The 11,606-nt window shown below is 38.4% G+C and overlaps 1 protein-coding gene across 2 annotated transcripts; it reads left to right on the top strand.

Moving 5' to 3' along the window:
• Positions 1-501: 501 nt before the first annotated feature.
• Positions 502-6,102, top strand: LOC113742121 (uncharacterized). Of its 2 annotated transcripts, none has more exons than XM_027269837.2 (3): positions 502-639; positions 2,997-3,352; positions 3,592-6,102. In XM_027269837.2, the coding sequence occupies exons 2-3, from the start codon at positions 3,006-3,008 to the stop codon at positions 5,870-5,872; spliced, it is 2,628 nt and encodes an 875-aa protein (XP_027125638.2). In that variant the 5' UTR covers positions 502-639; positions 2,997-3,005; the 3' UTR covers positions 5,873-6,102. The 2 variants fall into 2 exon arrangements, with proteins under 2 accessions (XP_027125638.2, XP_027125637.2); XM_027269836.2 differs by having other exon boundaries at positions 3,577-6,102.
• Positions 6,103-11,606: the final 5,504 nt, after the last annotated feature.

Genomic DNA, 11,606 nt, shown 5'->3' with positions numbered 1-11,606 from the left:
ACATACAGAATTTAGCTCATAAAACTTGGAATCAACATTTTAAAGAACATGAAAACAGCAAATGATTTTCGTAAGGGTATGCTAAAAACCGAATAAACTTTTAGGCCATTTGAATTTTATACATAAAAGTTTAACCTTGGGAAATATTATTAACTTTTTTAAAGAGTAATTGTACTATCTAATATCTTTATCCTTACAAGTGTAATGTTTACCTATTCTAAATTTGCTAAAAAAAACAACATAAAAAAGATTTTAAAAAAATCAAATTCTTGAGAAAATTATGAATTTACCAACAATTTTATTCGTGCTAAAACTATAAAAATTCTGTTATTTTCAAAGTTATGGTAAAGATGAACGGAATAGGTGGTACAAAATTCAATCCAATCAAAAAGTCTATTATGTCTATCCAAGTCACCCACGTCCTTCAATCCTAAATTGATCAAATTTCCCGAAATTTCAATATGACCCCTCACAACATAGTTAATCACCATCAAGTCTCTTTATAGCCCTAGCCCATCCATTCTTATTTTGTAAAACGCCCTTGTGGCTGTTGTCCCTCGTATCATTCTCCCTTTTTCTCCCTAATTCCGAAACGGCCCCAAATTCTAGGTTTTACGTTCACTTCGCTACGCCTCTCTGGTAATTTTCTTCCTCGCTCCACTTTTCTTTCAATCAGACGCCTCTATATCGCTTTCTGCATTTGTGTGTAGATAATTTTTTTTTCTCCTCTTTTTGTTGAGTACTAAACCGGGGTTTAAATCAGGGTTGAAGTGTGCAAAATTCTGTTATGCATGCATTCATAAAATTGTTTAAAAGATTTAATCTTTAACATGTTACAGCTGATTCTTGAGTGAAATTCAACTGAAAATTGCACTTTTGTTGACTTTTGATTTTTGTAGACTTCATTTGACCTCTATTTTCAGTTCAATTGATCACCAATGTTTGTCATATTTTAGAATTTTGGTGTTTGATCTCTTGGTTGTAAAGCACTATACGCATAATCTTTCTTCTTCTAGTCTTATATCAAGGTCGATGTTTGGGATGATTGTTTTACTGGGATTTTACACTGTAGTATTTGTTTCGAGTATGAATTACCTATCAAGAACTTTAATTAGATAAAATAGCTTAACAAATTTAGTGCAAAAAAAGAGTAGCTTATGACTCATTAGACAATCGTTGTGTTGTTTGCGTGGATTCCCATCTGTGGTTTGGTGGCAATAAGAAAGCAGACATTGGTAAAGAACTAGTGGAGAGCACATTCGAGAGTGCTAGCCTTGTTTTCTTGTCTTGGGAAAAGGGGGGTTGATTGTTACCTGCCTAATTTGTCCTTTCTGCCCTTCATATTTTCTTCCATGGGCATTTAAGTAGGAAGGTGAGATAAGATCATTGCATGGAGTTGCTTCGATTGGTTAATATGTTGGTTTCTTACTCAAGATCTGCAGTTTTTTAGCAAAACATTTCACAGTTTGGGCAAGCTGGATTTACAACACTGGCAAGGTTCTTCGGCTACTAGTTGAGATTTCTTTTTACGACAGTTTGACCTATAAAAGAAAAATTTATCTGACAATAACATCAAGTGCCATGATGATGGTAGCTGGATTTTCTTATTCATGACTGGATATGGATATGGTAAACGCTCATGTTGGCATGGGTTCCATGGTGTCATTTTAGTTTTTCTATGTGTGCTTCTGAGGTAATTTATAAAATACTCTGTGTTCGCTGCTGATAGTCAGAACAGCTGTCTTATCTTAATGGAAATCAGAACTCTACCCCTCTAATGCTCCTTCGGGGGAGGTAGAGCCCTATGAAGAATAGCCAATTAGACAGAAATGCCAACATTTTCTTTTTCTAATGTACATTGAAAAATTGTGGATGCTTATCATGTACATGCAAGTGCTAAACTGTTGGCTGGTGAAGATTTTGAGTTTCACGAGTAATGTTGCACGCAATATTGTAAAGGAAGTTTTAGAAAATTTGTTGGTGATTATTCTTGATTTTTTTTTTTTCCAAAAAAGGATGCTAAAAATGTATATTCTAGATACAAATGTGCATGCGAGTGTTCTCTTGGAAAGCTTTGTTTAACTCCGCTCTCTACCCGAAGAAAGGGGAAAAAGGTGAAAACATTGTCCAAGTTTATTGTGGAAAGACATTGTGTACTATAAAAGGTGTTGGGAGCATTTGATTGCTGAGAAGCTATGATTGATTTTCATTTGCTTTAACATTGGCTTACTTACCGGTAAAGTCAAGGTCTCTGCTTCAGCTTGCAATTTCAAAGGATTGAGGTTTAACTTTTTTGAAGAATAGAGTTAGTGAGTTTATCGCTTAATCATTTTTATCCTTTTAAGTTATGTCACAAACACCCAACAATATGTTCAGCAGGTTATAGATCGGCTTAAAAGGTAAGGAATGAAACTTTTGATTTAGCAGATAGTAGGCATGCTGAAGTGGTAAAGCTACGTTGTTTGGATCCCCTGTGCCTCCATTAACAACAAAATATTCGACCTATATATGTTTTTATAAGATTCTTTGTTTAAACTTATCATTTGCTTTTTGGGGAAGCATTTCCCTTTTCCTTTACACTGTTTTGAGATTGCTATGAGGAGCAAAATTTGTTGTCCTTGATGTCAAGATTTTTTCCTTTGTTTCCTTGAAGCATGATCTAGGGTATATTTGGTTTAGATGAGGGATAGCAAGTTTGACATTTAATTCTGTATTGGAAGCCTACTGTCTTTTGTTTAATTTGCTAATGTATGAAGAGAAAGAGCTAGAATTTTTCTTGTGCAGTAATGAGAAATGCAGTGCTTTTGTCACCCCCTGAATCTATGTTAACCAAGTTGTAATTATCCAAATAATGCAACAGAGGAAGACAGAAGCATCAATGAGTGTAATTTTGTCCGCTTAAAATCGTTGTAGTACTATTCGAATTTTTTGTTTCTATGTGCTGACATATTTTAGTGAAACTTATTTTCTGTACTGATTCTTTGTGATGTTCAAAGATGTGAATTATGGCAAAGGGGAAACTTATACTGATCAGTCAGTATGGTGGTGAATTTATGACAAAAGATGATGGGATCTTATCTTATAATGGAGGAGAGGCAAATGCTGTGAGCATCAATCATGATACCTTGTATGATGATTTGAAGTTGAAGATTGCTGAATTGTACAATTTGGATCTGAAAACTATTGCGCTCAAGTACTTTCTCCCAGGAAATCAACGAAATCTTATTACTTTGAAGAATGAAAAGGACCTAAAGAGGATGCTTGATTTTCATGGGAACTCAGTGACAGCTGATGTCTTTGTATCTGGGAAACATGGGTTTGAGCGTCCAGCCTTGAAGAATGATGCCTCAAGGTATTACTTTGAGAACTTGTTATCTCACATAAATTGCTACTTTTTTCCATTCATTAACGGAATGTCATAATGACACATTTGCACTCCTGTGCACCATATCAGCACAGGAGATACATAGGGAACTCAAAGTTCACGTATTCAATTTTAGAATGTGCCTAGTGTCTTGGTGGATCATTGGAATTTGACTAGTTAGTCTATTTACTTGAGTGCATACTTTCTTACAGTGGTAATACATCCAGGGGAGTTGGCATAAAATTGGCAGAGACTGTGGACCATGTAATTCCTCCCCCAGCTGCTAATAGTTCTGGCCCTGATGTAAGATCTAGGCAAAAGAATGCTGCAGCTGCTGATAGAGTTCCAGTTATTACGCCTGATAATTTGGTGGATGTCAATGTAACTATGGAGAGTCCAAGCAGAACCACCAGCACATCTACTCCTTCCTCTGCGCATGGTGGTGATTATGATTCCGATTATGCTCCCCGCCGTGTTGTTGCTGGTGGTGTTTCTGCTCGTAGCCCCGTCAACTTTGATGCAGGTAGCACCCCAGCAGATACAGTCAAAAAGAGAAGGCGTACTGCTTCTTGGAAAGTTGGTACCAAGGGTCCAGTTATTGTGTCAGATGCAGATAACGCACAAGAAAAGCGATCTCGTAAGAAGAGTAGCAGAGGCAGATTTATCAAGGTACATGATGACGTTGAACTGAAAGGAGATCCTAAGTCAGGGACAGATGATCTGGGGAGTCCCTACGGTATTGTTATTCGTGATCAAGATCTTCCAGAAAATCTGGTTGCTTCATGGAGAGATAGCATTACCGGAGTAGGTCAGGACTTTGAAAGTGTGAAAGAGTTTCGAGATACCCTGCAGAAGTATGCTATTGCTCATCGCTTTGTCTACAAACTAAAAAAGAATGATACAAATCGTGCTAGTGGCATGTGTGTTGCTGAAGGCTGTCCTTGGAGGATTCATGCATCTTGGGTTCCTGCATCTCAATCATTTAGGATTAAGAAGTTCGATAATGTACACACATGTGGAGGGGAAGCTTGGAAATCTGCTCATCCCGGAAGGAATTGGCTGGTTAGCATTATAAAGGAGAGGTTACGAGAGTCCCCACATCATAAACCCAAGGATATTGCTAATGGCATTTTCCGGGACTTTGGGATCGAACTAAATTATACACAAGTGTGGCGTGGGCTGGAGCATGCCAGGGAGCAGCTTCAAGGTTCATACAAAGATTCGTACAATCAGTTACCATCTTTTTGTGAGAAAGTGATGGAGACAAATCCTGGTAGCTTTGCCAATCTCGTCACTAATGATGACAAAAGGCTTAAATGCCTTTTTGTCTCATTTCACTGCTTAATACATGGTTTTCAAAATGGTTGTCGCCCCCTTCTTTTTCTTGAATCAACATCATTAAAGTCAAAATACCAGGAAATGTTGTTGACAGCCACTGCAGTCGACGCAGATGATGGGTTCTTCCCAGTTGCTTTTGGCATAGTTGACGTTGAAAATAACGGCAATTGGCGTTGGTTTCTGGAACAATTGAAATCTGCAATTTCAACTTCCCAGCCCATCACTTTTGTCTCAGAGAGGGAAAAGGGTTTGAAGAACTCTGTGCTTGAGGTATTTGAGAATGCTTATCATGGTTATTCCATGTTCCACCTTGTTGAAAGCTTCAGGAGGAGTTTGAGAGGTCCATTTCACGGTGCTGATGGAAGAGGTGTCTTACCTGGTATTTTTCTTTCCGCTGCTCATGCTGTCCGACTTGGTAGTTACAAAAAATTCACTGAACAAATAAAGCAGATCTCATCACAAGCATATGATTGGGTAATCCAAATAGAGCCAGAGTGTTGGACAAGTTTGCTATTTAAGGGAGAGCGTTATAACTATATCACTGAAAATGTCTCTGAACTGTACACCAAGCTTATGGAGGACGTCCAGGAGGCTACAATAATGCAGAAGATTGAGGCTCTCGTATGTATGATTTGTGGTTTGGTTAAGAATCGGCAAACGCTGTCAAGTTTGTGGTCTTCTAAACTAACTCCATCAATTGAGAAAAAGCTGCAGGAAGATGCACTTAAAGCCCGCAGTCTGAAAGTGTTGTTCTCGTCTGACATCCTTGCTGAGGTTCATGATGATTGCACCCATGTTGTGAACATTGAAAGCCAGGAATGTACTTGCCTGGAATGGAAAGAGAATGGTCTACCATGCCGGCATGCTATTGCTGTCTTAAATTGCAGGGGCAAAAGCATTTATGATTACTGCCCAAAACATTTCACCGTAGAGAGTTTTTGTTCAATATATTCTGCATCCTTGAACCCTATACCTGACATTGGCAAGCCTATAGACAAGGAAGAGGCTGATTCAGACTCAGTACAGGTGCTTCCCCCAAATCCCCCTAAATTAACTCCTGAACAGAAGAAGGAACAGGCGAGAAAGGAGGCGCTGAGTAGGAGGACAGTCACTTGTACTAGGTGCAAGGAGCCAGGACACAATAAAGCTTCGTGCAAAGCAACTTTGTAATTCCTAAGTTCCTTCTTGTTGTGCATCCTGTACAGCTTGTACAATAGCAATTGATTGCTTGTTGACGAGCTTATCTTAGCAGCTCAGACATGCTGTGCAGTAGTCTTCATTAGATTAATCATTAGCATAGGACTATATTGGACTGAAAACAATTTTAGGAAACGGAAATCTAGGTTTGAACTTGTGTTGATAGTTGTTTCCAATTTAGTTATGTTGAATTTTCGGGCAAATGGCATGGTTGGTTTGTTTGTTTTTTTGGTAAAATTTCCAGGGAAGTGTGGGCAAATGCATATATGTGGGAATGAAAACCCAAAGACCTGGCCGGGAGAAATGTGGCATCTGGAGCTGATAATGGGGAAGGACTTAGAAATTTCAGAGTAGTGTTGCCCTGCCTCCTCCTTGCTACAGTTTTAAAAATTATGCTAACCTCCTTTAAAGTTTATTATTTGGAAAAATCGTTCAAAACGTTTCTTACATTTTACAAAATAACTTTTTTCATCCCTCATTTTTAAAAGTGTAATTTTACGTCTCTTACAAATTCATATTGATCAAATTTGGTCCCTGTTTAGGTTTTTGACTAGTTTTTTGTCGGAATTCACTACATGCAAGGTACGTAATCATATTTTAAGAGCAAAATTGTCAAATCAAATTTTATATAATTCGATTCATAATCCCTCACATTTCATAAAATAAATTTTTTCGTCTCTTATGTTTCACAAAATAAATTTTTTCCTCCTTCACATTTTTCAAAATGAATTTTTTCATCTTTTATTGATCATGTGTGTGATTGATTTTTTTTTTAAATTCATATATATATCTATTTGATTTCACTTGAACAGTACGAATAGCATGTGAAATCAAATAGAGATATATTACATGTTATTCGTACTACTTAAGTGAAATCAAATAGATATATACATGGGTTAAAAAAATTGTTAGTTTTTTATTTATATTCATTTTGTTTTACTCGAAATTTGAAAATAAAGATCATATTTAATCCTAAATATTATCAAGTGTTTATATCGAATTAAATTTGGATAGAAAAAATAAACAAAAGAAAAGTATGACAAAAAGAAATAAGTGATTGGCACTTTCAAATTTTAAAACAATCACAAGGCAAGTAATTCAACTATTGATCTTAAAAGTGTCGAATAGAAATTTCAGATTTAAACTAAAACTTGTTAGTACAATTATAGAATTCGAGTTAGAACCCATTAATTAGATGACCTTATTATATAACTCAATAAATAAATTATTACCAAAAGAGAAAGGTCACAAATATTGAATAGATTCAAATGATGAAATCATATAAATATATACATGGGTTTCAAACAAAATTATTAGTTTTAAACCCCTATATATATCTATTGAATAACATGTGTATAACTACGATTAGCATGTTTAGATGAAATCCAATAGAGATAAATTACATGTTATTCATACTGTTCAGATAAAATCAAATAGACATATACGTGGGTTTATAGAAAAAAAAAAGTTATTCATACACATGATCAATGGAGGATGAAAAATTCATTTTGAAAATTGTGAGGGATGGAAAAATTCATTTTTTGAAATGTGAGGAACGAAACAATTCATTTTATAAAATGTTAGGGACGAAAAAATATATTTTGTGAAATGTGAAGGACTATGAATCAGATTATGTAAAAATTGATTTGACAATTTTGCCCTTAAAAATGATCACATGCAAGTCACGTGATGGATTCCGACCAAAAACTAGTCGGAAACCTAGGTAAAGGGAATGGAAATGGGCATGATGAGGGCTGATGTTCATGAGGATTTGGAGGCAACTATGGCTAGCTTTTTGTGTGGATTGAGGGATGAAATTGCTGAAATTGTGGAGTTACATCATTACCTTGATTTAAATGAGTTGTTGGATAAGACGGTGAAGGTGGAAAGACGCCTCAAGAGGAGGGGTAACACTCAATCAAATCCCACCCATCAAGCTGGGAATTGGCGAAACTCGCCCTTAAGAAATGAGGACAAAACCATAGGAGCTTTTGAACCACCAAAATCGAGACCAAATGATGCTAAACAGCACCTAAGGCCGAGATGGTAATTAGCCAAAGAACTCCAAAACCACGAAGTCGGGATGCTAAATGCTTCAAGTGTCAAGGTTTTGGACACATAGCATCTCAATGTCCCAACCATAGGACCATGCTTATCTTGCCTAATGGAGAAGTGGTGTCGGATGATGAGGACGATTGTGAAGGTATGACACCTTTAGTAGAGGAAAGCCACGACTCGGAGGAAGAATTGGCATTTGAAGGGAATGTTGGAGTCTTTGTAGTAAGGAAATTGCTTGCTGCCCGAGCAATAGAGGAGAAAGGTGTGCAAAGAGAGAACTTATTCTACACTCGTTGTCACATTAAGGACAAGTTGTGTAGTTTAATAATTGATGGTGGAAGTTGCACAAATGTGGCGAGTTTGTTCATGGTTGAGAAATTGTTTCTTCTATCCACCAAGCACCCTAAGCCATATCAACTTCAATGGCTAAATAATGACGGTGGTGAATTGTTTATAGACAAGTGAAGGCACCATTTCGCATTAGTAAGTATGAAGATGAAGTGGTGTGCGATGTGGTACTAATGCAAGCGAGTCACTTGATCTTAGGTTGCCCTTGGCAATATGACAAAGCTGTCCACTTCGATGGTTGAACTAACAGGTATTCCTTCATACATGGTGATCAAAAGATTACTCTTGTTCCTTTTACCCCTAGACAAGTCCATGAAGATGAAGTAAGACTACATGAAGAATATGAGCTAGAATGTGAACAAAAGAAAATGTCAATGCGTGAGCAAGAAAAGGAAATAAGTTTGGCCGAAAAAGAGAAGAAGAAAGCAGCATTGGTGTGCATAACTAAAGACGAGCTAAATCCTTCTTATGGAGATATTGGGGCTGATCACGTGCCAAATCAATTTGCAAGTTTATTCAAGAGTGAGGAGTTTGGCTTCATGGGAGCTATTTTGCATCATTTTGAGGACCCTTACCTCACGCATACAAGTGAATTAGTTGAGCATACATTAAAGTTGGTTTGTGAGATTCAAGAAGCTAAACGATGTCTTTTCCAACTTGACAAGTGGAGGGTTTTTCTTTGGATGACACCTTGGCTTATGATCATGACAAGGCTGACCCGTCGGCATGTCATTCGAATTGTCACCCTTCGTGCTTCGATTTGTGGGCAAATCGCCTTTAAGAGGAGAGGAATGATACGGGATCTAGCTGCTAAAGAAGCCAAGCCAGCCGTTGAGCCTAGCTAAGGCTATAAAGAGTCATTTTTCCTTAGTTAATGTTATAGTTTTTTGGTTTGAGTTTCTTTATGCTTGTGCCGTTTGCCTAGATTAATTCCAGCAGCTTTAATTTATCAAGTTGAGTCATTAATTAATGGAATAAATGGCTAAAAGATCATATTGACCATAGTTAGTATCCGAGTTGGAGTCAATTCGTAGAGTTAAGTGGAGTTAGAGTTAAGTTTCGTATTTGCTAGTTGGATTAGGAGTTTGGTCTTGTAAAAGGCTATAAAATGCCTTAGCTTTAATGTTTTTAGGGCATTGAATAAAGTTGAGAAAATTTTCCAGATTTCTTTCATGAATGAAAGAGCTCTTCTTGGCTTGTGAAGCCACCATTGAACATCTTAGAGTTGCCCTAAAGTGATTCGTCAACTTATCAATCAAGTATTCACTTACCAACAAAATTTGTGGGCAATCAAACTTATGGTATTGTCCTATCCGTTCTAGTCTTTCTTGTGCGGTCCAAGATAGATTATGAACTCCATCCCTAAGTGTTGATTCCTAACCTAGATCCGGGCTTGTGGTTAATGTTCTTGATTCGTTTTAGCATTTCAAGAATCGTATCACAAGGATTAGGGTTTTAGGGTTAGGGTTTAGGGACTAGGGTTAGAGATTTAGTGTTAGGGTTAGGGTTAGGGTTAAAAATAAATAATAAATAAAAGAAATCGCAGCACATGAAATCTGCGATGATTCCTTTTAATAAATTTTCAATTCGTCGCAGATTTCATGAGCGGCGAAGCATTTAAAAAAAAATTCCTCTCCCTTAATTTCGATGCCAAAAAAAATTTAAAATTTAAAACAATTTTCGATGAAGCCTCTCTTACGATTTGCGGCAACCCTTAAAGTAGAACACCCAACCAACTAACACCACTTTTGTAATATTTTCTCATTTTAATGTTATTCCGGGAAATTCGCCTGATTAAAGGGGTGTTGGTGAATTCCACAACAGATGGATTGATATTTACATTTTTTAAAATAATTTGATTTTCACATAACGTAATGATGATGATTTTTTTTGGAAATTTTTTATAATTGCAAATGTTTGTATTACTTGAAAGCCTAAGGAAAAAAGTGTAACTCTCCCCACTAAATTGCATTTGGGGCCTAGAAAGAGAAAAAAACCACCTAAGAAGGATAAATGATTGAAATAGTTTCAGCAACAAACAACAATCACAGGAAATTTGGCCATTCTTCTTAATTTACAAAATGTACAATGACGTCAAATTTATAATAGGGTTCTAAAACTAATGAAATAGGATTCGTTATTTACACAATGAATAAAATTATTTACAATAGTGACCTTATAATGTACAACGTGTTCATAACCATGTACATCTTGGAATAGCTACTCGCTTTTGTCACTAAAGAACTTCAATTATAGTATAGGCTACAATTTTTTTTAATTACAGAATAGACTACTCATTAAATAAAAGCGGAATATGACACAAGTTTTGTTGGTGTTTGTCTAAAACTTTACTGTAGTGCACTGTAGAAGTTTTTGAAAAAATTTTGTAGAAGTTTTTGTTAGGTGAAAAATTTTGTAAAAGTTTTTGTAAGGTGAAAAACTTTTTTTTTCTTTTTTTTTTCTTTCCCTTTCTTTTTCTTTTTCTTTTTCTTTCTTTCCTTTTTCTTTTCTTTCCTCTCTTTTTCTTCTTCTTCTTCTTCTTCTTCTTCCCCGTTACCTCCACCACCCCCAGCTGCAACTCCACCTCCCGCCGTCCCCCTCTGCCCCTTCCCCCTCCCCCCGCCTTCCCTCTCTCCCCCGCCGTCCCCCTCCCCCCGCAGCCTCTCTCTCCCCCGCCTTCCCCCCCCGCAGCCCCCCTCTGCCCCTCCCCCCGCCTTCCCTCTCTCCCCTGCCGTCCCCCTCCCTGCCGCCTTCCCCCTCCTCCCGCTGCCTCTCTCTCCCCCATCTTCCCCCCCGCAGCCCCCCTCTGCCCCTTCCCCCTCCCCCCACCTTCCCTCTCTCCCCCGCCTTCCCTCTCTCCCCCGCATTCCCCCTCCCCCCGCAGCCTCTCTCTCCCCCGCCTTCCCCCCCGCAGCCCCCCTCTGCCCCTCCCCCCGCCTTCCCTCTCTCCCCTGCCGTCCCCCTCCCTGCCGCCTTCCCCCTCCCCCCGCTGCCTCTCTCTCCCCCGTCTTCCCCCCCGCAGCCCCCCTCTGCCCCTTCTCCCTCCCCCCTCTGCCCCCCTGGCCGCCCCTTCCCCCTCCTCCCTCTGCCCCCTTGGCCGCCCCTCTCTGTGCCACCCCCCTCTGCGCCAGACGTAAGAGAGAAAAAAAAAATAAGGGAGGATGATGGCAGGGGAGGAAGAGGGGGAGAGGGAAAAAAATGGGGAAAAAAAAAAGACCGGCACCGGAAATTGGTGACGGAGCCGGCAATGGAGGTGGTAGTGAGGGAGGAAGAAGAAGAAAAGGGGAAGGGAATATTTTTT

Source organism: Coffea arabica, chromosome 4c (genome assembly GCF_036785885.1).
Source record: "Coffea arabica cultivar ET-39 chromosome 4c, Coffea Arabica ET-39 HiFi, whole genome shotgun sequence".
NCBI classification, from domain to species: domain Eukaryota; kingdom Viridiplantae; phylum Streptophyta; class Magnoliopsida; order Gentianales; family Rubiaceae; genus Coffea; species Coffea arabica.
This window is presented reverse-complemented; position numbering and strand designations above follow the sequence as displayed.